The following is a 24,671-nucleotide window of genomic DNA, read 5'->3' as shown; positions in this document are numbered from 1 at the left end:
ACTTATTTTAAAGTGTGTGTGTATCTGGGAGTGTGTTGATATTGCAGATGGTTGCCCTCTGTTTAGGTACATAATCTCTGGAAGAAAAGAGTTGTTTTTAAATGTGTATTGTTTAAATTTTTATTACATAACCTCGCGATTTGGTCAAGATAAATATACGTTTTTATGTGCAGTGACAGTTGTGCATTGCATCTTATGTGGAAATAATGTCTGCCTCAAATGGCGGCATTACATCGGAGGACGAAAAAAATTTCTTTTCTAGTGTACAGCACCCGTTCCCCGATGTTGAGAATGGGAAAGTACCAACTTTGCATTTTTTAGAAGCTTCTAAAGGAGTAGTAGCACTAGTCGGTCAGTATTTTCTATTAAAGATTTTTTATAATGATATACTAAAGATTATTTAAAGGATGTATTTTGTGGTTAATGTTTGTTTGTTTTTTCCCCTCCACAGAGCACTTCGGAAAAATGTTTTCACCAATTCGATACGATATGTCTGGAAATATTGAGGTATGGTTATTTTTTTTTTTTTGGTTTTTATGTTATATGATAATTTTAAATTTCCTAGAGATGCGAACCTTTATTAGTGAACTTGTCATTTTTATGAAGAAAAAAATGTGGCTTTGGCGTGCCATCAAAGAATCTTGACTTAGTGATAATTTTAAAGTATAAAAATAAATCTAGATACAGTTAACTTAAAAACTCTTTATTTGCAACTTGACATTTGGACAGCAATCAAAATGTTTACTATTTTATGTTTGTTTATATAAAAAAAACGTTAGTGTGATTTCTACTGTTGCAAATTAGATGCTAAATATCTTATATTAGGCTTGCACTTTGTTACTTTTAGCGATTAAGTATATTGATTCTTTAATTATTGGCGTACCTGAATTATTTTGTCGCATGCCACCACTGACACGTGCCATTCGTTTGCCTTCCATATCCTAGAGTAACAACTTTTCCATGAAAAAAAAAATAAAAAAGATGTGAAAATGGTATTATTGCATTGTCTCGAAAAATGCCTTTAAGTATTTTTAATGTTGTCAAACCTAACCTAACTAATCATTAATGCCAATTTATGGTACTTTATTTGATTGAAGCAGAAATAACTTTCGTCCTCCATGGCGTGGAAGTAAGTTTGATTTATTTTGTTAAGGAATATTGTAAATACGAGAGTGGTAGTAATAAACTGTAGAAGTGTGTATAAGATGTTAGACATGTTCTGTAGCTTAGTGGAGGCATATGGAGCGGATGTTGTTGTAGCGGTAGTCTCTGTTAAATAAGGAAATTGGAGATGGTGAACTGAGGAGGACTAACTAGATATTTAGAAGGGACAGGAATAGAAAGGGAGGGGGGTAATGGTTTGCTTGCAAGAGGGACTCAGGGGTAAGGTTGAATGGGTGAGTGATAAGACAGAAGTGTTTGAGATGAGAGTTAGAGGATTGGGGTGGGTAGATATGGCTACTGGCAGTGTATAGGCCACCAGGGCAAGGGGAAGAATCCATTCAGGAGTAGACCGAACAGGCTAGGAGAGGAGAGGAGGGTAATGGTAGCTGGAGACATGAACTTGCCAGGGGCAGTGTGGGAGCAGAGACCAGAGGAGATGGGGGCAAGAAAGCAGAGATGGGCAGCTCAGTTGGTAAATAGAGGACTGGAGCAGGAGGTGGAGGAGAACACCAGAATGGGTATTTGTAGAAGCCCGGAGGAAAATGATACTCTGCTAAATGTGGTACCAGTGGAGGCGGTTATAAGCAGTATGGTGATGAAGGGGTATCAATGACCACAGGGTACTGGTGGTTGAGGTTGAAATGGGGCGGTGAGTAATTAAGGAAAAGAGGGAGAAAGTGCGTAAAATACGGGTAGGGCCGATTAAGTGGGGGCGGAAGCATATCTGAAGAGGGAGTATTGTAGATGGGTAAAGATTAGGGGACTTAAATGGCAGGGTTCTGGAGGATCTCGTGGAAGTGGTGGATGGGGGGAAGCAGATAGATGCAATTTTCATAGACCTTGAAAAGGCATTCGATAGAGTACCTCACAAGAGACTAATGGAGAAGGTAGAGATTTTGGTGGAGGATGAGAGGGTTGTTAGTTGGGTAAGAGACTTCCTGAGGGATAGAAGGCAGAGGGTGAGCATGGGTGAGGAAAGGTCTGAAGAGCGGAAGTGACATCAGGAGTTCCGCAAGGGAGTGTGTTGGGGCCGCTGTTGTTCACGATAATGATAAATTATATTGGAGAGGGGATAGAAGCCAGAATGAGAGTATTTGCGTAGTGTATGAGGTGGTGGGGGAAGAGGTTCATCTGCAAAATGACTTGAGCAGACTGGAACAATGGCCGGAGCAGAATGGGATGTCGATGAATGTTGAAAGACGAAGATGATTAGGTTCACGAGGAAGAGGAAGTTAACGAGAGAAGTGTATTTGTGGAAGAGGCAGGAGATAGAGGAGGCCGAAGAGTAATAGTACCTGGGGGGGACTCTACAAAATAACCTGGGATGGGCAAAGCAGGTTCAGCGGGGGGTGAGTAAGGGTAGGAGGGCGCTGGGGCCGCTTGGCAGGACCCTGCAGGGGGCAGGGAGGAGGATAAGGGAGAAGGCATACTCCAATTGATCAGGCCAGTAATGGGTTATGTGTCTATGATCTGGGATCCCTACCTAGTGACTGAGATAAGGGAGCTGGAGAAGGTGCAGCGTAGAGCAGCGAGGTGGGTGTTGGGTATGTGGAAGAGAAGGCATGGGTAAGAGGGGGAAATGCATAGAAGCCATTACAAGGGAGGATAAGGGTGGAAAGGTTAGTCAGATTGTATAAAGAAATGAAGGGAGAGAGGGGTTGGAGCAGCTGGGTACTAGGATACACAGGTGGGTACAAAGGGCAGAGAGATCATGGATGGAAGTTCCAGAGGGAGCGGAAAAGGGTACAAACACTTTTCTTGGCAGAACAGGAAGGGAGTGAAATGGGTTGAATGAAGAGATGGTGGAGGTGAAAGATGCAAAGGATCTGAGGAAAATGCTGAAGGGGGAGGGGGAGAGTGAATGAAAAGGGAGGACTCCTTGCCACCGGGTGAAAGCCCAACTGCAAGCGTAATAGTCATTTCAATTCAATTAACTTAATGTAACCAACATGATTTTACAGTATTTAAATGTAGCTAATCTTATGTAATCAACCATTCAAACTGTAAACTGCTTGAAAGATAGCAATGCTGTTTTGCAGAATTGATAAATATAATGAGAGGAGCTCAATTATACCATTCTCAATATGAAATCTTTATATTTTCAGAAAATTAGGTAATATTCTTAAGTCGCTGCTTTTCCATAAATTGAGTAATAAAATCCCAAAAATACTTTATTCAAACACTACAGATGTTCCTCTATTTACCCTGAAAACGTTCCTGCATTCCACATGGTTTTTGAGAAATTACAGTTTATAACTTACATAACAATACCTGTGCATTGACTCTACCGCTAACATAGTTTGGTTTTCTGTTCTTATATATGGAGAATCGCAGGAATGGCAAACCTAAGATAGACAACAGTCCATTCCAAGGCCGCATTCACGATGTTCGGTGTAAATATAACAAATTTGTTATATAGTGAGAATGGTTGATTAGTTAGGTTAGTAACATTAAAAATACTTAAAAATATTGTGGATAGTATGGTAGGTTACTATAGTTATTAAAAAATACTTGTAAATATTTTTAATGATTGATTAGGAATACCTATTGATGTAGCTATTCTGACCTAACCAACCGTGAAAACAATTTCACAGTAATTTTATTGTAGCTAACCTAACCTAATCAACTGTCTACACTATTTTATAGACAATTGTTTTCTTTCTCCGTCACTTCAGTCTATGGAAGACAATATCATCTTTCTTGTGCATTTTTATTCTATAAAATGGGTTACCGAAATTACATGTGTGAGTGGTGAACTTCAGTGAACTTCGGAACTGTTGGGCTTTGGACTGGACTGGTGTGAATCTTAGGTTTCTGATGTTGCTATGCTAAAACACAATGGCAGCAGTCATGTCAATGCATAGGCTACCTAAGATAACCTATAAATGGTAATTTTTCAGAAACTATTAGGAATTTAGAAACACTGTTTTCAGAATAAATAGAGAAACTTCTTTAGTAATAGGAAAAGGTATTTTCGGAGCTTTATTATTTGACTTATGGAAAAGCAGCTACCTATGTAAGAATTTTGAAGAAAATTACTATATGAGCTAATCTGATATCAAATTTGAGTAGAATTCAATACAATAGCAATACACCAATCCCTCGCATAGCACGTCTTCAATTAATGCGAATTCAGTTAGCACGATGTAAATTTTACTGCCCTAGTCTCGAATAGCACGTCTGTAAATTTCAGTTAGCACGAAATCGCCACAGGCTAAAAAAAATCTCGGAAACGACGCGACGTCAGGTATGGAATTCGAGGGGGGAAGAGTGGTTTGGAATGCGAGGGGAAAGAGATGCGCACGCAGATAAACAAATACCGGGCCGTACTGTTGATGCCCGGCCGCAGACCAGGCCGTACCGTTGATGCCCGGCTGCAGACCAGGCCGTACCGTACAGAAACCAAAGCAGATGAAATTGGACACGTTTTTTTAAAAAAAAGCAAGATGATAGTGTTAATTTCACCCCAGAAAATATTTAACCAACTTTTATGTTTTGTATATGTACATATTGTACATATTTTAATGTTATGTTTGTGCTCTAGGGAAAATCTAAATCTGTTTATCTGTTAACTGATTTGTTTACATAGCCGCTTTTATAAGAGGTGTGCATAACAAATTAAATGTTTACATATGGCTGTGTGTTTTAAAGTTACCTATATAAAACCGGTTCTTAATTTCATAAAAGTGTTTTAATTTTGTTAAGTTTTAAACGTAATAACAAAGGATCCAGCTGCTTGCAACAGCAGGCAGACAGACTCCCGCGCGTGTTGAAGGTCACGCCTGGGCGGGCAAGCCAACCTGCTGACTGACGGTAAATATGTTACCACTTATCTCCCGTTACACTGTGCCATGTTTTCTTTATCTAACGTATTCGGTGGTAGGCTTAAAAAGATAAATGATATGACATATGCATTTTCAAGTATTATTCTACGCATTTATATTATGTAAAGATTACTTCCCTACACATCTTGGAACACATTAAATAATTTAGCCTTATATTTATGGGGACTAATGCTTCAGAATACGCGATTTCGATTAACACGAACATTTTTAGGAACGAATTAGTCGTGCTAAGTGAGGGATTGGTGTACCAGCATGTTTTGGTTTTTGACGTGACAACGTCTAATAAATCGATGAACGCCGGCTGCACGCAGGAAAAAGTGTCCCGTTACGCTGTGTCCCGTTACGCTCGCGCCGCATCTATCTCTCTTCCACTTGATTGGCCTATGCGTCCGAGGAGAAGAAAGACAGCGGCAGCACACAACTTACATCTACACGTGAACTGTTTCGTTGACTGTTTATAAAGTGAAGTGAAAAGTTAATGTGGTTTTCATTGCTTATTACAACAACAATTTCGGCAGTAAAGGTTAATTATTCTTGCCTTTTAAAACTCTGATTACTAGTATAATTTCAAGTATTTATTCTTTTATTATTAAAATAAAAATTATTCAATTTTATTCATAAGAGAATGCAATCATTTCATCAATGTTTTGTTATGACGTCACTTTAAACTATCATCTGTAAACCGACTTTACAGACAACCAATTTTTTATTTGAGTTGAAATTTTACAAAAGATTGAATATTTTTTGTGTTGCAGAAGCTTTCCAAAGCCTACAGTACGGACGTATCAAAATTCACGTACTTGAACGATATGATCCTCCTTGAACAGCAGAGCGGAGGCAATATAGCTACAGATGCCCTGCTCTGGCTAAGGAGGTAAGTTACCAACGTTTGAATCAACATTGAAGCTGCTAATTCTGCGGTGAGCATTGCAGAACACTCTGAAGTGTTAATAAAATTAAGTTGGCAATTTTGTGGCTGTTGTCAGGGTTAACTAAGACCATGTTCAAATTCAAAAACACCTTTTGGCACACACTGGATACTCTTGAGTGATTTTGGATGCCTACCCTCGTCTGTGCCCTCAGCGTATTGGACGGTGACACATTTTTGTAGAAGAAATATACAAACTCATTTTGATGAAACAAATTAAAGAAAAAAAGTTACATGGAAAAGTGTCTTGATTTTTACCATGTAATTTTTTTAAATATTTCATTGCAAAATTGCAAGTTTAAAAAAAAAATTGTCTTGTTCCAAATATTAAAAATGATCTTAACCTACAAATCTGACTGCTATAAAAACCAAGATGGCTGCAGAAAAGTGAGTGAGAGTATACAGTGCGTGAAAATCATTATTGCAGATTCTCCCTTTCTACTTTTCTCCAAGTTTGGTCACATATTTCAGAAATCCATTCCACATGAATTTATTACATGTCAATCTATACCTTGTGGGACCAGGTTATATTCCCCTTACATGGCAGGGCTGGTTTGACGTGTGTTTGGAGGTCTTCAGGGCTATTTTTTTTTGTAAGTCTATACTTATAGAGAGGTACCTATGTACCAGCTATATCGGTACCAGTGGCCAAAGTGGGCGAAAAAAATTAATGTGTATTAGAGACACCATGAAAACCACACATTAGATGCTATCAAAGTTCCTGGTGTAACCGGTATGATGATTCTCACTCTAAATTTTATTTTTATTGATAGTATACACATGTGTGAAGGTCACTATGTAACTGCTGTATCATTATCGTTGCACATTTTGTTGTAAAAATATAAAAACTTGGTTGGAAATTGCCATAGTTGCATGTAATGACTTCGACTTTCGTTGTCCCAAGTTCTCTGCCCCGGGCGGTCAGATAGTGCCGGTGGTAGAGCTAACTTCAGCTCAGTGAATTCTGTGATCTGAAAGAATAGTCGTAGTTGGTTTTGGAAGTTCCTTTATATTAGTTTTTTTAAATTATTTTATTTTGAATGACTTCAGTTTTATTACAATCTGTTGTTTTAATATTATTCCAAATTTAGTTGTGATTAAACAAAACAAAGTGAATGTTTAGTCGGAATCATTAACATAAAAAGTAATCGATTAAATGAGGGCAAGGATTTTACGGGAAGACTATAAATAATCTACATGATTATTAAATTATAATTTAGAAACTAAAATGATTCCATACTCTTTGATACAGGAGGTTTTAGAGATTATCATGTCTAAATTATAATCATAGTAGCTGATGCTCGGTATGTGTTCCTATGCCTCTTTTAATTTTTTTGTAATTTGTGTAAAGTAGGTACATATGTGTATACAATGCATCTCTACCTATATCTTTCTATACCTCCCTCTATCAATATATCTCTCTCTCTGAATGTCCCTACTCTCTCTCTTGAATCGCAAACTACCAATATAAGTACCATAGAAAAGAGTAACTGTCATAAAATATGTAGCACTAATTATCTGATACTACTCAAGTGCTACCTTAAATTTTGCTTTAAGAGTCGTTTATCTAAATCTCGCCTAGACAGTGACCTTACTCGTTTTTCAAAGGTCAAGTCTGCAGAATTTCATCAATAGCGGATGAACGATGCTCGAGTGCATATAAGACAACAAAATAGAAGACAAACACACAATATAAATTTTTATATTTAAGATACACATTTGTTGAAACGACTTGCATGCCACCTGTTGGTTATGTCAAATGTCGCTGTTTTTATCGGATTTAATGCAATTTTGTCATGCGTGCGTACATACTCATACACCGAAAACACACAAACTGCTGCTAAATTACCATATGAAATATACATTTGTTGAAACAACTCGCGCAGACCACAGGCGTGTAGACATTAACTCACCAAAGTTTCATCGCAATTGGATGAATGGTTTAGGAACACATGGTATGGGACAAACAAACAAAGATTTATTTTTGTATTTGTTGATTTGACTTGCTGAAATTTTCTATTTTATTTGTTTTGAGGGTAACCAAGTTTCTTCAACACCATCTGTCTGATGGGTGGGTATTTTCCACCTCTCCCCTTATGCCACAGTTAAGCAGTTAAGGTTAATAATTACACACTACACAAAATGTAGCATATACCTAGATGTGTCATAACAATAATATAATTAAATATATTATTTATAAAATTTGATTGTCATCAAGTTTCTAATAAACATTGGACAAAATAATATTTTTCTGTTTATGTTTAACAAAAAAAAAAAATACATTAAGTTTTCTATTGAGGATGATGTTCAAGATCAGCGACAACCTCTTGTTACTTTTCCCTCAGTTGATTAATGAATTTTGGAGAGCTGTGAAGAAGGTCAAAGGGAATAAAGCTGGTAGTTGTTTCTGTCCAGTCGTGCGGATGGCCTGTGCAACGTCGTCAGATGTCAATAATTACAAATCAGTTCTTATAGTTAGGAATGTTTCTCCATAACTATTCTTTTACTAACAGAAATCACAATTTAATATCACTTTCAGCAACTGTTTTAAATTACATATGTGCATATTGAGAGACCAGTGCTTGCTTGTAGCTTCAACTAATTCTGTTCGGAAGTTGTAGTCTGTGATTTTCTTCGCGTGCTCTTGTTTGTCTTTGTTTTTTTTGTGACTCTTAAATTTGATCTGCCGGGACTTCACACGTTTCAGACATATATATATATATATATATATTGTATGTGTTGATTGCTTGCTTCTAATAATTGCGTGATAACCAGCAGTATTTCTGCTTATTTCGAGAAAATTAGTCTAACTTTAGAGTTCAATCAAAAATTGTGTGAATTTTCTGAATTATTTGGGGGGGAGGGGGGGGGGGAGGAGTTTTTGATAGAGTTTGATAAGGGGTTTTTTTTTTACAACCCACCTTCAACTATTGCTAAAATTATCTTTCCTGAAAGTCGGCATCCCTGCGTGACTGTCCCCAGGGCGCTGCACCTGGTGCACAACTTCTTCCAGTGCATCGTGGAGGACGCGGAGAAGGGCCTCCGGACGGAGAACCTGGTCCCGTTCCTGCGGCAGGCCTACGAGGAGGTGCTGCTCCGGTACCACGGGTGGATGGCCCAGCAGCTGTTCTCCGTGAGTTCAGCGACACGCTCGGGACGTGATTATCCAACGTCGATACAGTTTCAAATGGGAACATCGATTGGACGTGGTTAATGCAAAAAAAAGGAACCGACCCACGTGAAAACCTATCCTGAGTATTTTTTGAAGTTAAAGTTAATTACAAATTGTAATTCTCCTGTTGATAAATATAATGTGGGTGTAATTTTAATGGTCTAGTATAAAAACTTGATATAATGATAACGACGACGGTACGATCAACCTTTTACTATTTTTTTTTTTAAATTTAGTTTCAAATAAAATGTAATAAAATTGTGGGTTGGTTCCTTTTTTTGCATAACTACGTCCAATTATTTTTAAAACAAGTCTTAATAAGCGGTTCCGTAGGAAGGAAGAAAAAAAAACACACATAAGTTTTAATCCAGAACACCTTGGGTACTCGGCCAGCGTACACAAGAGTACAGGCAAGTTGGAGTTGCTGGAATTCGTAATTAAGTAAGGTTTTTAAGGGGAATAATGATGTGGCATCTTGGATTCACCAATTTTTTTTTTTGCTGTAATTTCTGTTCTAATAATGTTCATTATGATATCAATGTTGCATAAATACGAAAAAAATCATAATGGCCCAGCAGCTGTACTCCGTGACAGTACAGTGAGATGTATTTAATCCGACTTGCTCAGAACAGCAAGTCACCATTAAGTAGGGTTTAATAATAATAATAATAATAACAACAACATGGCTTCTTGGATTCATCAATATTTTGCAGTAATTTCTGTTCTAAAATGTTTATTATAATTTCTGTATTATCAAACATCAGTATAGTTTTAACGAAAGTACCAAAAGAAAAATCAATATTATGCAGTCAAATGGTATTTAAAACAAGTTGTTATAATCTGTTCTGTAGAAAGGAAAAATACAGATAAGTGTTGGTGAAGAACGCTCGTGTACTCTGCCAGTGCAATCGCTGGAATTGACCATTATGTAGGGTTTAAGTGGGGTAATAATCTGCCATCTTTGATTCACCATTTTCTTAGGTGTAATTATTTATTTTTAATGTTAATTACAGCTACTATTGGCAGTGCTTAAATATGACTAATCATCAATCAAATAATTATAATTTGTTTATGTCTAGTATTAATTAACAGATGTTTTATTGTGTAACCATAATAAGGGAATAATTTTTTTGTTTAATTCTGTTTTTTGTTGAACAAAAAAAAATTTGGAATCATGAAGTGTGTATTAAATCTATGGCCAGCATTTTAATAAAATTATATTTTAAAACTAAAAAAAACATGCTTTAATTGTTGTTTGAATAAAAAGTAAAAAAACATGCTTTATTTGTTGTATAAATAAAAAGTAAAAAAAATTCTTTAAATTGAAATAATTTGTTCAACAGCAACAGAATTAACTACAACTCTGAATAATGAAATTTTTTGATACTTAAGCTTAAAATAAAAATCAAGTATTACACAAAACAATTAATTTTAATGAAAAAAAAGCATGGGGGTGTTCTCTTCTTTCATTTTCATAATGACCCTGTCCTAACGAATAGACATTAGTGGTATGAAATTTAAGACAACTGATATCAAGCACCCTTAAAGTATTTTGTTTTAACATTCTTCTGGGCAAACCGGGGATGCAGTTCTGTTCGGTGAACAGCTCAAGAGAGTTGGCGTTGGCATATCTTATCACGGGTAGTTTGTGTTTATCTTATCGCTTATTTTTTACAACAGGCTGAATGATAATCTTTCAACAATCTTTTGTCACCAGCAGCCGGGAGAGAAATTCATTGCTTGTGTGCTGTAGTTAATTCAGTGGTTAGTTAGCATTTTTGAAAGCGCCTCACTTTAAATTTATCTTCCTGTGGTTTGGCTTTGTGTATCAGTGTGCAAAACACCAAAATAAAACATTGCTGCCAATAGTGGCAGATCATGAAATAATTGGGGGGGGGGGGGGGGGGGGTGGTGGTTGAAAGATAATTCTTTTGCTATATTTTCTTAACATAATGTAGATTAGCAATTAATCCTTAAATTATGTACTGCTAAATAAAATTTTTAAGTGAAACTTTTTTACAGCTGTTAGAGTAATATCAGAATCACAGGATAATTAATGGAAGTGAGTAGGTAACTGAGTTAAAGTATTTAACGAATATTTTCTTGATAGATCAGGGTTTACAAAAATTAAATAAAGGTTTTGAATTGAAAATTTTTTACAGTCGGTTACAGGTGGCAGCATCAGCAGTGCATAATTTTGTTTAGTTTCTAATACTTTTGTAAACATATACATAATTTTCTCATATTTTTCATACTTTTCCATACATTTGCATACTTTTGCCTATTTTTGCATGGTTTTGCAACTTGTAATTTGCAACTCTGAGATGTCACATGGCCGGCAGGGGTGACCTCTTAAAGGGGGAAATCACGTGACGGGTGGGAGAACCACACAAGTAATGCTACCACTAGCCAGTCTGTTTATTGACACCAAAGAGGCACACACTGATGGGGTTGGTGGGCGTGCGTGGTGTCTCCTGTGATGTTGAGGAAGTATGTGAGTTCGCGTTGCATCTAACCCCAGGCCTTAGTCGTGAAGACTGAAGCAGACTTGAACTGTTAAATTGACTGTTTCGTTGACGTTGGTGGCATATTAGTGTTCTAACATGAGGGTCCTGGTACATCAACTGCTGCTGGGGCTGCCCGCCTGTAATCTCCACAATGAACGCAAAAATATTTCCTGATGGAGGTTAGTTTTAGGGACGAAATATCATGGTTGCTGACGTCTCTCTCTCTATAGAATTGAAGTTGTGCACAATCCACTTGCTGTACATTGATGTTCTCTTTCCACAACGACAACGGATCCTCTAATTTACGATTGTGGAATTAGAACTAAAAAAAAATATTATTTTACTCATTTATTTCGCACTGAAACTGCTCCTTCAATTCGATAAGTTTACAATACAATATTTCAATGACAATTACCAACTATGTAACAATAATGACATACAACTTTCTTGCATTTACTTAAAGGCTCTATCTTATAAATTCACGTCCTTCTACAAACAATTCAAACCGTAGTTTATTCAGACTAAATACTTGTTATAACTAAAATTGTATTCGGTTGCCCTAAATAAGCATCAAGAAACAAATTTATTATGTAAATAATGACACTAAAATAGTTTTGTTTTATAAGCTTTTTATTTCTGACTTTGATTACATTGTACAAACACATTTGTATATTAATGTATGAATACAGTTTTACAGACATGATAGTAATGACTAAATGGTTTTATATAAGGGAGAAAATTGTATAGAAAATTTTATATTGGTTTTAATTTAATTTTGATCATTAAGGAAGACACATAGTACTAACACTTTGTTACACTTTTTCGCTGTTTTCATATTTGTTGCACCTAGAGAGGGCTGAGTTTCACTGTTGATCATAATGGCGGTAGAATACTGGCGCTATGGTGGGTGATTTGGTTTGTAGCCGAGCAGTAGTTTGTGCAGATAAGCAGGTAATAGATTGTTATAGTAATTTTTATTTATTTTATTTGAAAGGGAAGGGGGATGGTGAATTGGACCTCAATCTGCCACTACTTGTGGATATAATGACTGTATTTTGATCACATTGTGAAAGGATATTGTAAATTCAGTATTATTGAATATGGCTGTTTAAAACCCAAGTGAATAAAGTTTTACTATACCGTCGTAACCATTTCAGTCACACCTTGTCAATTCCTAAGACAAACCTAATTTTATTTTATTTTTGTTGTAACCAAACTATTTTTTTTAATATTTTTTTGTGTAGAAATAATCTTATGCTTTAGTTAAAATATTCAGGTATAATTAATAAAAGTAAAATAAAATTTGTTTATATGATAGCCATAAATAATGATATCGTTTGGACTGTAGGTACACCTTAACCCACACATTCAAGGTTTGATAATCTCCATGTATCATTGAAGTATAAATTATCCACTTTAGTGGACGAATAGACTGGAAGGGTTAAGATTGTCTCGGTTCCACGTGTGTAGCTCAAAAGATACCCTAGCAGCTGCTTTGTGTTGATAAGATAATAACAACAAACACAAGTGTTCTGCTATCAGCTTACCAGTAATGTGTTGGGTTTTATTTCCACTCCGTAATATTGTCACACGCATGAGTCATCTAGGGCTCAATAATTTCTAGGGATCTGGAAGAATTAAAAAAATATTTGATTTTCATGAATAATTTTATATTCAACATTTCAAATCAAATAATTGTTTTGATATTGTTACCATTAGATACAGCAAGTGGGACTCATCCACAAAAAAATTAAATGGGAAGTTTTTAACATTATGAAGCCAAGAGGATCAGTTGAGAAATTTGTACTTTTTAATGCAACATAGTACATAGAATATCTGCTTTTTATATCTAATAAATTAATAATTAGTGATTTTATTATTAAATCTTATTTATAATGCTAAACTGTATCTGGGACCTTATGAAAAGTTGTTGGATAATTGTAATAAATTTATTTTAATGTTGCTGTGTTTTATCGCTTAATCGTCACATTTCAGGGCGTCAAAATTTGGATGAAAATCCTCCCGCGTAAATGTCGCATGATGTTTTTGGTCCCGCTATTAGGTTCCGACCGCTTTGTGTAGATATTTTTTCCATTTAAAACAATGTATTTTAAAGTATTAATCTAATATTTATTAGGACATTACCACTTACTTCGGAAATACGAAGTTGTCTGATGTGTAAATTTTCTTTTAAAGACTTTTTAAACGTTATAACCTTTATCTGATTGTCTGCATTGCCGCGGTGTACCGCTTATAAAAATGTAGTCAGCACTAGTTGGCATCATTTATGTTTGGTTATGTTGCTTCTCGTATAGAGTGCGCTTACGTAGTTGAATATCGATATTGATATCTCGCCGATTGCATGCAACACGCGCTCTCTGTCGAGTGCCAAGTTAACTACATTTGATAGCCGCACTCTTTCGTGGTGTGTACTACGACGATAGTTATGCGTTAGTTCAGGCTCGCATTCGGGTCACAGATTTTGTTTTTGTTTTTGTTTTTTATTTAAAGTTAAAGAAAGTTTTTGTTGCATGACTTATTAGCTTTTGTGTACTCTAATTTTTAAATAAACATACTTTCCATGAATTGGTTTTGCTTTTACGAGTAACTTTACCTAACAAAAATTTTTTTTTCTCATAAGTGCCACCCCTACTTTTCAAACTTGATTTTAGTATAAAATGTGTGATGATTATGCGATAAAATACGGTATTTCAAACAGGCTGTAAACCTATATTTTTCTTTGTGAGTTTTTTTTTTCTTCATCCAAACCATTTCTTTCTTTCTTTTTAACAAATGTCTTGTTTTCAGTACTGACAATTAAATTTTTGTAGATTTGCATAAAAAATGTATGGCATTTAGTGTTACCTACAAACAGTTTTTGCTTTTGTTTGATCATTTATTGATGGCATTTATTGATCACATGGCAGGTGTTTATTGTTTTGTTGAATATGTTGCGAAATCTCTTCACTGGCTACTTCGAATCCCCAGGAAATATTTCACAAGTAGCAAAATTTCAGTACTTGTCCGACCTACTGACCCAGTTACATGACTGGGTTTCATGTCGTACTTATACCTCCGTATTACAGAATCACTCCCAGGTGCGCAAGGCTCCGTCACCTGAGCATTACCCCAGGCCACCCTGAACGGGTAAGAGTATCAGCTTTGAATATATATACTGTATAGAAGTCGCCAGCCCAGGTTAAAATTTCTAATACGGTTTGAGGTAGTTGGTTAATTCACCGCCGCAATCGCCACCATCTCTAGGGCATCGACTTGTGGTGGTCCCTAGCGGACAAGTGTCGAACTCTTCAAACACCCCTTCCTCCTCCCGTTGAACGACCTTGAGCTGCAGTGAATGATTGGTGGGGGGTGCGGGGAATGACAGCGGGCGACAGTGCTGCGCTCTAACGTGTAAATAACAACTAAGACGATACAGGGCGTTATGGCAGCGCACTGCAGCGGTGAAGTTCCCAAGCTGCTCATCATACGCTCCTGAAAAACGTAGAGTAAATCATATCCACTCGCGACTTCTATACAGTATATATATTCAAAGGTATCAGTGAACCATGTTAAAGTACTTTCGTTCAGGTAGATGGTCTGAGATGTCACTGCGTTAAGGGACCCGCCTAGTCAGGGGTGTATTTGTGTTAGTGAGGCGGAATGATGTGTGCATTGCTTGCTGGTGCTTCCGGCACGGCATTGCAAGGCTGTCTTCTGGTCATGCTTAGGGCAACTATGAGGTTTGAGCGGTAACCATGGTGGAGAAATGGAAGATAAGGGAGTAACGCAAGTACCTTAAGTGCTTTCAAGAGTCAGTACCGGTTGCTTCATGCTTAAAAATTATTCCGAAAACATGCATGTAGACATTTATAATCTTTTAAAAATAAATTTTAATAACAAAAGGCTGAAACAGAACAATGTATTTTTTAATGCTTTTTGTACACAGACACACCACTCTATCTTGAGCAGTTTTCCAATTGTGTGGTTTGTTCCAGGGATGTTAGGGGTAGAGGAATACATTTTGTTATCTTTGAATAATGTCAAAGTGGAGTGAGATTTTGAATGATGTATAATGGACATTATTGTAGCAAAAAATTACCACATAATCACAATAAAAATCTATTGTATTTGTTAACAAAAAACAGTCTTAAAGCAGTGATGTTCTCAGTGGAAAAGGTGGTTTGTTTTTTGTGTTGTTTTATTTATTTATTTCTGAAATTATATTCCCTATAACTAAACATTAATGCCTTAAGTAATTTTACATAGCTGGGAAGTATTGTTTTAAGAAAAATCATAGAACATGGATAAATTAAATTACACGTATATATTCTTTCATGTTACACTTCACAAAAAATTTTACTTCACATAATAGACAATATCTGTGATTACACGAATTAAAAAATTTTTATCACCAAGTTACCTTTAAAAAATTTCCAAAATTCAAATATATTATAGCTAGTTTTACATAATATGTATATTAGTAATTAGTAGTGCACTCTTGTCACAAGGTAGGCATTTAAAATGGCAAAATAAAATACATATGGATTAAAATTAAAATGCATGGACAATATTTCCCCTTAAAGTACAGTTAAAACAATAGTTTTTCAAAATTCACAATAAACTCGAGGGAAATTAAATAGAAACATACATGAAATATAATATCAATCTAGGGTATCATCTGGATGGACCATGACTCAGCTTCATCACAAAAATATGCTACTGTCACAATAACAAACTTAAAACACAGTTTTTAAAAAGTTCCAAAAACTGTTCTAATCGTAACTTCTCAATTTTTGCAGTGGGTTTAGAGTGAATTTGCAACATGTGTATCTCATTTGTGACACAGTACTTGACAAATAATTCTTTACATACCGTAAAGAACTAAATGATCTTTCAGCAGTTGCCAAAGATACAGGAACAGTTGAAAGCAGTGCAACTGCTTCCATAAACATTACTGTAGTTGTAGGCAAATTTCTGAAAGAAACCGCTATTGGATTTAACTAAATGTCTTCTCCACAGCTTCCTGTTACTGTTGGTAACACTACAATTTGTGCAGATAATTTTAATGCAGTAAAATCTTATTCAAGTTTGTGGCATTGAGATGAATAAATATTGTTTATGGTCATTCAAGTGGATTAGCTGATTATATAACTTCAAGGTCATAGTGATCTAGTTTTAATCATACTTGTGTTTTCTCTCATTATCAATGTTCTTGTAATTTTATTTTCCTAACCTAACTAAAAACTAAGTGTTTGGGAGGGTTCCGGTTTAGGGAGGGAGACTAAGTGCATCTCAGGCCGAAGCCTATACACACTATTCACGCAGGGTGTTAGCCATGCAGGAGGGGTAGCATGCATCATGTGCTAGCCAGCCATGGCAGCGATTCGCGCTACGACTTAACTCCCTTCACTGACTATTCTTGACTAAAACTAGATAATTTGTGCCCAGGTAAAACCTGCATGGACACAGGGAAAACCCTGGGCACTTACATGCAGGATGCAAAAATTCATGCATTAATATCAAGCAGGTTGGTTACGGGAAACAGAAGGATGGTTCTGGAAGAAGAGTTTGACAGAGTAGAAAAGAGTCTACCATGCGGGGGGTTGGGGGCTTAGATATTGCTGTCCGCATTGTTTTGGGCATAGGCGTGCCCAGACATTTCCATTAGGGGGGGCCCTGCTAAATTTTTAAATCAGAAGCTGAATTTAGAATGTTAAATAGCCTAAATACATTCACTCATTGACGTGTTTATATTTTTGTGCAGTATCAACGAGATATGTTTACTAGTTAATATATATATATCCGTATAATTTTAACAATCTTGAAAATATGTTTTTTTTTTTTCCTTAGACAATGTTTAAAGGGTACTTACACATTTTTCCCCCTCGAATTTTCCAATAGCTTGGTCCAGATCTACCTTGAAATGAAATGCAAACGCAGCAATTCAGACAACAGAACTTTAACAAATATTTTTTTTTTTGCTTGGCCATGACTTAGTGTTTTAAATAAACTAAGGCGGCTGTATTTCCAGAACGATAAAATGTTTAAAAATATTGTTAATTAGCACGCTGCAACACTGAAAAACCGTTTGAGTGTCACAGTGCCAGGAATATACGAATATTAACGAACGCATTAGAGAAAATGCCTATCTGAGTGATTACATTAGGGGGGGGCCATGGCCCACCTGGCCCCCTCTGTAGGCACGCCTATGGTTTTGGGTGGCACTGGTTGTTTTGGGGGCGACTTTTTGTCGTTTCCCGCCAGGCTGCCAGCCAGCCCAAATTAAATTAAGAAGTATGAAACATTTTTATGTTATTTATTTAAGCTGCAATTCCAAAATTGCAAAACCTCGTGTCTTTCAGAAACATCGCTGGCACTGGAGATTTCTTGAAATTGATTTTGACATTTAATTAGTTTATTTAGAAAAAATTTTCAACTATGTTTTTACTGTTTTTGACCAGGTTGACTAGATTACAGTTTGTGTGTGCTTTTCAGTATTTTATTTATTTTTAAATGTTATAAAAAAAACTATATTTTTTTATGTTTTCATGCTTTTTTTTTTAGAACATGGAACAGTAGTTTATGTGAAAGAAAGATGCATGATGCTGAGGTGCCAAACCGTGTTAGAAAGACAGAGACTTTATCCAGGATTGTGGGATAGCTTTCTGACCGGAGAATCGCAGTACAGTAATTGTAACAATATTTGTAGCCAATAGGAAGGCAGCTTTTCCAGGGAAGTCCTCAGTTGATACTTTTTTGTGTATTATGCTTTGTCTAGTTATTTATTGCTTGGACGATGCCATGCGAAGTCGCACTGGTCGGTGGCAATTGATCATTGTAGTGTGAGTGAAATATGAATTTATGGGCTGTGGTCCAGGCTGCGCCAATAATCTTTTTTCTGATTATTTTGATTGGAATGTATAGTTAACTAGAGTCATTGGCAGGAGCCCATGATGGGCAACAATGAACTTTTGCATCGTCCAAAGGACAGCTATTAATCCTCTGGTTGTACATTGAGTTCAGAAGTGACCGAGGGAGATTTTTGTCGTTAAAGAATTGATACTTAGAATAATTTCATCATTTGCATAATCTCAAATGTATTTTATTTTTGTGCCAAGTGACGAGTTGCCTTGAACAGAGTTGATTTTGTATATTCGTAGACAGTATGAAAGAAAGAAAATAAAGCTACAAAATGCCGGGAAAAAATTTACTGTAGAAATTCTTGTTTTTGTTGTTTAACATTTGTAATTCAAAATAATTTATTTTATTGACACCTGTCACTGGTATCACCTTATATATTTTTTATCCTACTGGCTGCTCAGGTATCTTGTCCTCATTCCTGTATGGCTTTTGTTCCAGATAAATTTGATAGATTTTGGTTCTTAAATCTGTTTTTAAATCCTTTTGTCTAAGTACCAATTTTGTTTAATTGACATTAATATTTGCATCATCTGTTCGACTCCCGCCCCCCCAAATAACATCAACATGAGCATTGTCTACTTTTCCAACACTGTCTGCCGTATTTATGTTAATGTTAACTTCAGAATAACACCACTAAATTTGCTTTTTTCAACAACTTTTCTTAGTATGTAAGTTTATCATGAGAAGCCTGAAAATGTTTTAAGATGTTTAAGCATAAAACCAGTTGTAAAGTGTATGGGTAGGTAGAAAAAAAAAAGTACATTCATTACATAATGTTCTCGAATGTTATGAAACTTTTGAGGCACTTAACAAATTTTCTATAAATAGAATCTTCCTAAGGTTTTAGAATGTTTGAGAATGGTGTAGAATCTGCCAGGAACTTTGAGAAGGTCCTAGAATGTTATTGATTCTTTCAGAAAATTCTAGAAACTTAAAAAAAATTGAGAAGGTTCCACAATCTTGTCTAATTGACCAGAATGTTTTGGAATCTTCCAGGAGATTAAGAATGTTCCAGAATGTTAAATTTCATATGGATCAACAAGAATGTTTAATTTCATATGGATCAACAAGAAAGTTCTGGAATCTTCTAGAAAAACAGGAAAGGTTCCCTACTATTGAATGTTCATGAATCTTCCAGAATATATTAACTTAAAGAATGTTCTCGAATATTCGAGTAAGTGCTAACATGTTCTAGAAACTGTAAACAAAATTCAAGAATCTTCTGGAACATTCTCAATTGTTACTTGACCGACCCACCTCAGCTGTTAAGCTCTCTGCCGTGCATGTGTGTGCGTGTGCACATGTATGTGAGTGTAAAGAGAGTGGGTGTGTGCGCATGCACATTTCTATGTGCATGTGCACACAGTTTGTATTCACATGTGTATGTGCATGTGTGAAAAAAACATGCACAAATGCACCCATGCACACTCACTTATGCATGTACATACACACACATGCTTGTACATGGGTAAGTGTGTGCATGCATGTGTGTGTAGATGCTTGTGTGGGTGCTTGTGCAGGTTTGTGTACATGTGCTTGCATGGGTGTATGCATGTGTAAGTGTGTGCAGGTGTGTTTATGCATGTGAATGTGTGTGAGTGTGTGCACACACACCCATGAACACAACAAATGCACACACGCATGCACACATACTAACTCTTGCATGCACCTATTAGTGCAAGTGCTCACAAGCACCTGTGCATGCAGAAGCCCTCATACCTGCACACATACACACATATACATTAGTGCAAGTGTGTGCTTGTGTGCACGTTATGTAAGCATTTGTTGTGTGCATTTGTGCATGCATATGCGTGCACACACTTATGCATGTAAACACACACCCACACATGTGGATGCATGTATGCATGTGCACATCAGTACATAAGTGTGCATCATTATGTGAGTGTATATGTGCATGTGTGGACACACTCGTGCACATGCTTACACCTATACCTGCAAATGCACCCACATAATCTACATACTCATGCAAGCACAAACACACCAGCACACACACATAAATGCAAGTATGTACACACATTAATGTGTGTGTGCAGGTGTGCACACATTGGTACATACATGCAAATGTGTGAAAACATTCACACACACAAATGCACCCATGCTTGTGCATGCATTTGCTTGTGCATGTGCATACGCATGGATGAATGTATGTGCACATGGACACATAAGCATGCGTACACACATGAATGTGCTTGTGCATGTGTGTTTGAGCCTGCATTTGTGTGTGAATATGTTGCAGCGGACGTCTCTGCTGCGTTGAGGTCCGTGCACTTGCCGTCCTCTGGTCCCCCCCTCCCGCCCCACTTAACACCACCCCCTTCTCCAGGCCTTTTTGTCAGAATGATGTGTATGTACCTTGTGATTCTCTTCTTTTCCCCTTCTGTGCCTGCGCAGTGGGGGGTTGTGTACTATACTTATTTAAGACAGTGTCACCATTTTGGACCTTCTTTCGTCTAGTATATTTCAGGCTGTTATCTTCGCTTGCCTTCTCGCCGCAGTCTTGCTTCACGTGTCTACGGTATCGTAACTTGTCAATCTAGGACTTAACTTGTAATTCTCCTTCATGTATTCTTGCTTTTCACTTTCGACGTGGAATGCATTAACTTGTATAGCTTTGCTGGAGTGTTTTTTTTGTCAGCCCTGGTTTGTTTAAGGATGTAACTCCTTTAATTTGGCTTTGTTTCCTCAGGAATGTGACGTCTGCATTGCGCACGTGACTTGGATAGTTACAGATTCTGTTTTGGCCGTCTTTTCTCCACACTGTTTTCTTGCGCGCGGGCTCGTGTATAGTTTATTACATGTATTAATTTAAAATTTGTATGTTTGTCTCACACGTTGCCCGGTGCTGACGTTATTTGATAGACATGTGTGTCTCGAGGTTCGATTGCGCACCACAGAGGTGTTTTGGTAACTGAGGCTGATCGATTGGTGTAAACACGCGACACTTTTGTGTACGCTTTGTGTGGCATCTAGATTTTTCGCCCAGTGGTATTGATGAAATGTAATGATGTTTATTTTTATTAATGTATTTTCTACCCTTACTCTCTATTGATCTTTGTTTTCTTTGCTTAATTGACTATTTGTATGAGCGGTCTGTGTACCTGCATTGTGAGTCTTAATGTGAGCCTTGTTAGGCCTAGGGTTTAACAATTATCATTATTTGAATAAAACTGTAATTGGAATTTTGTTTATAATTCCCCACCACAAATGCTGTCCTACACACTACGATCTGTATTCTTCTACGCTGTTGCTAAGTTCAAAACCAAACATTTAAACCCTCTGCATCCTTGTTCTAGCATGAGGCTGCATTTGTGTCTTTGGTGTATGCGCCGATGTAATCTCCTTAGAATCACGGTTCTAGGAAAAAAACATCGGTGCGCACACTTAAGACACACATCGCAGCCTTGTGCTAAAATGAGGATGCACAGGGTTTACGAGTTTGGTTTTGAACTTAGTAACAGCGTAGAAGAGTACAGATCATAGTGTGTAGGACAGCTTTCGTGGCGGGGAATTATAAATAAAATTCCAATTACAGTTTTATTCAAATAATGGTAATTGATAAACACTAGGCATAACAAGGCTCACATTAAGACTCACAATGCAGGTACACAGACCGCTCATACAAATAGTCAATTAGGCAAAGAAAACAAACATCAATAGAGAGTAAGGGTAGAAAATACATTAATAAAAATAAACATCATTACATTTCATCAATACCACTGGGCGAAAAATCTTGATGCCACACAGAGCGTACACAAAAGTGTCGCGTGTTTACACCAATCGATCGGCCTCATTTACCAAGGCACCTCAGTGGTGCGCAATCGAACCTCGAGACACACATGTCTATCAAATAACGTCACCACTGGGCAACGTGTGAGACAAACATACAAATTTTAAATTAATACATGTAATAAACTATACACGAGCCCGCGAGCAAGAAAACAGTGTGGAGAAAAGACGGCCAAAACAGAATCTTTAACTATCCAAGTCACGTGCGCAATGCAGACGTCACATTCCTGAGGAAACAAAGCCAAATTAAAGGAGTTACATCCTTAAACAAACCAGGGCTGACAAAAAAAAAACACTCCAGCAAAGCTATACAAGTTAATGCATTCCACATTGAGACTGAAAAGCAAGAATACATGAAGGAGAATTACAAGCAAGTCCTAGATTGACAAGTTACAATACCGTAGACACGTGAAGCAAGACGGCAGCGAGAAGGCAAGCGAAGATAACAGCCTGAAACATACTAGATGAAAGAGGGTCCAAAATGGCGACACTGCCTTAAATAAGCATACTCAACTCCCCACTGTGCAGGAGCAGAAAGGGAAACTAAGGGGAAAAGAGAATGTCAAGGTACATACACATCACTATGACAAAAGGCCTGGAGAGGGGAGTGGGGGTGGTTTGAAGTGGGGAGGGGGGGACCAGAGGACAGCAAGCGCGCGGACTTCAAAGCAGCGGAGAAGTCAAGCAGCGGATAAGTCCGCTGCAACTCCCCTCTACTTAAAGTGTTCCTACCAGGAGCGACCACTGTACAGTTTGTCAGCAAGAGAGCTGACACAAATAACCAACGCTACGAGTGAATATTTTCATTCAGCCTTCAAACTCTTGACGAAAGTTCATAGGTAGCAACGTAACAGCAAACTGCATCGGCGGCTTGAATCCGTAGACAAATAATTCTTCTCTGGAAGCCGGAGCTGAAGTGCAGTTCAACCAGAAGTAGGAGTCTGGCGACCCGCCGGCCCATGGTACTAGCCGTCAGGTAGAGGCCATGAGACTGCAGACAGAACGACCGGTTCTGCCCGCTCTCCAGCGCAGCGTTGAACATTAAATCAGCATGAACGGGGTCAGGCGGCGATATTTGGAACTCCAACGAATGCCAGGCGAACTCCAGAGTCCCTCCGAACACAGGTCATGACGGCAGTGCTGGGGGCTCGGAGTAGACAGTTGCAATGTGTGTGCATGTTTGTGTGCGCGCATGTGTGTTTGGCCTGGCAGGGTCTTTGATGCAGAAAGCTTATTTGTAAGAAGTGCAATCTTTTTCTAGCTGCTGTCCAAGATGTCCCCTTCGAGGAAAGACTTGCTCCTAGCATTGGCGCTGGGGTTCAGCAACCGGGAGGATGTGGTCATCCGAGACATGCGCAAGTTTCTGCGTGAACTGAACTCCAACATTGAGGTCCTTTGTGCCTTCTATGCGGAACACGGTCTCGAGTCAAGCCACAAAGTCTAAGTCACTTGTCACTTCACCGCAACTGAGTAGTGTGCGGTGAACTGCCTGGTCGTCCTATAACTACCTGAACTGTTTCATTCCTTAAGTGCTGTGAATGCACTGTATTTTCCATTCTGTAAGTGCCAATACCAATGTCAATTGTTTTATTTACAAAACTATGCAACATGTCATGAAAGTGTGTGAATTCTTAAACTGAACCACATACGTATCAGTTTTAGCACCACGTACAATTAATTTTTAACATGTCACATAATGTAGAGTGGTACGTATTGTGAAACTATGCTGCCAAATGCTACCTGGTTTAGTGATTTATAACTTATGTCAAATTGAAAAATTTGAAAAATATTAAATGTAAAAATGTATATTGATGATTTTTATAAATATGAACACCATGGGACACCATTGGTGTATTCGCGTTAGTTAATTTAATAATTACACTAAATAGTTTTTTAATAGTGGAATTGAATCGAGCATATAATTTGCCATCAGAACTGGGTTTTCTTATGGTTTTAAAGTTTATTGTATGTTAATATTTAATGAAATTGTAAATTTACAGTGATGACTAGTCTAGTGGTAATATCAAAAGAAAAGGTTGTTAAAATATTTGTTCCTGTTATTATTTAATTAATTGATTTAGATAATCTAGAATTTTATCAGTTTTGTGGTAATCTGTTACTGTACTTAAGCCCTGTGATAAGTAGCAATGTTTCCATCCAACTCTTGTTATAATTGTGTACTAACCACTTTTATACTGTTTTATACATGTTGTGCAAAGTTATTTAATGCAGCAGTAGTTGAAGACACTGCATATGCACAAAGAATATGTAATGTAAAAATTGTTACCCAACAAATAAACACGGTATGAATCAGTGTTTTATTACTA

At 37.1% G+C, this 24,671-nt stretch overlaps 1 protein-coding gene across 1 annotated transcript; it reads left to right on the top strand.

The window, feature by feature from the left end:
* LOC134540363 (pleckstrin homology domain-containing family A member 8) lies at window positions 1-24,671 on the top strand. The gene is made up of 5 exons (XM_063383045.1): window positions 1-351; window positions 452-507; window positions 5,765-5,883; window positions 8,920-9,070; window positions 23,606-24,671. Exons 1-5 carry the CDS (start codon window positions 207-209, stop codon window positions 23,786-23,788), a joined length of 654 nt encoding a protein of 217 aa, XP_063239115.1. The 5' UTR covers window positions 1-206; the 3' UTR covers window positions 23,789-24,671.

This window comes from Bacillus rossius, chromosome 16 (assembly GCF_032445375.1).
Source record: "Bacillus rossius redtenbacheri isolate Brsri chromosome 16, Brsri_v3, whole genome shotgun sequence".
In the NCBI taxonomy this organism is placed as follows: domain Eukaryota; kingdom Metazoa; phylum Arthropoda; class Insecta; order Phasmatodea; family Bacillidae; genus Bacillus; species Bacillus rossius.
Note: the sequence above shows the minus strand (reverse complement) of the source record. Positions and strands in the feature narration are given on the sequence as shown.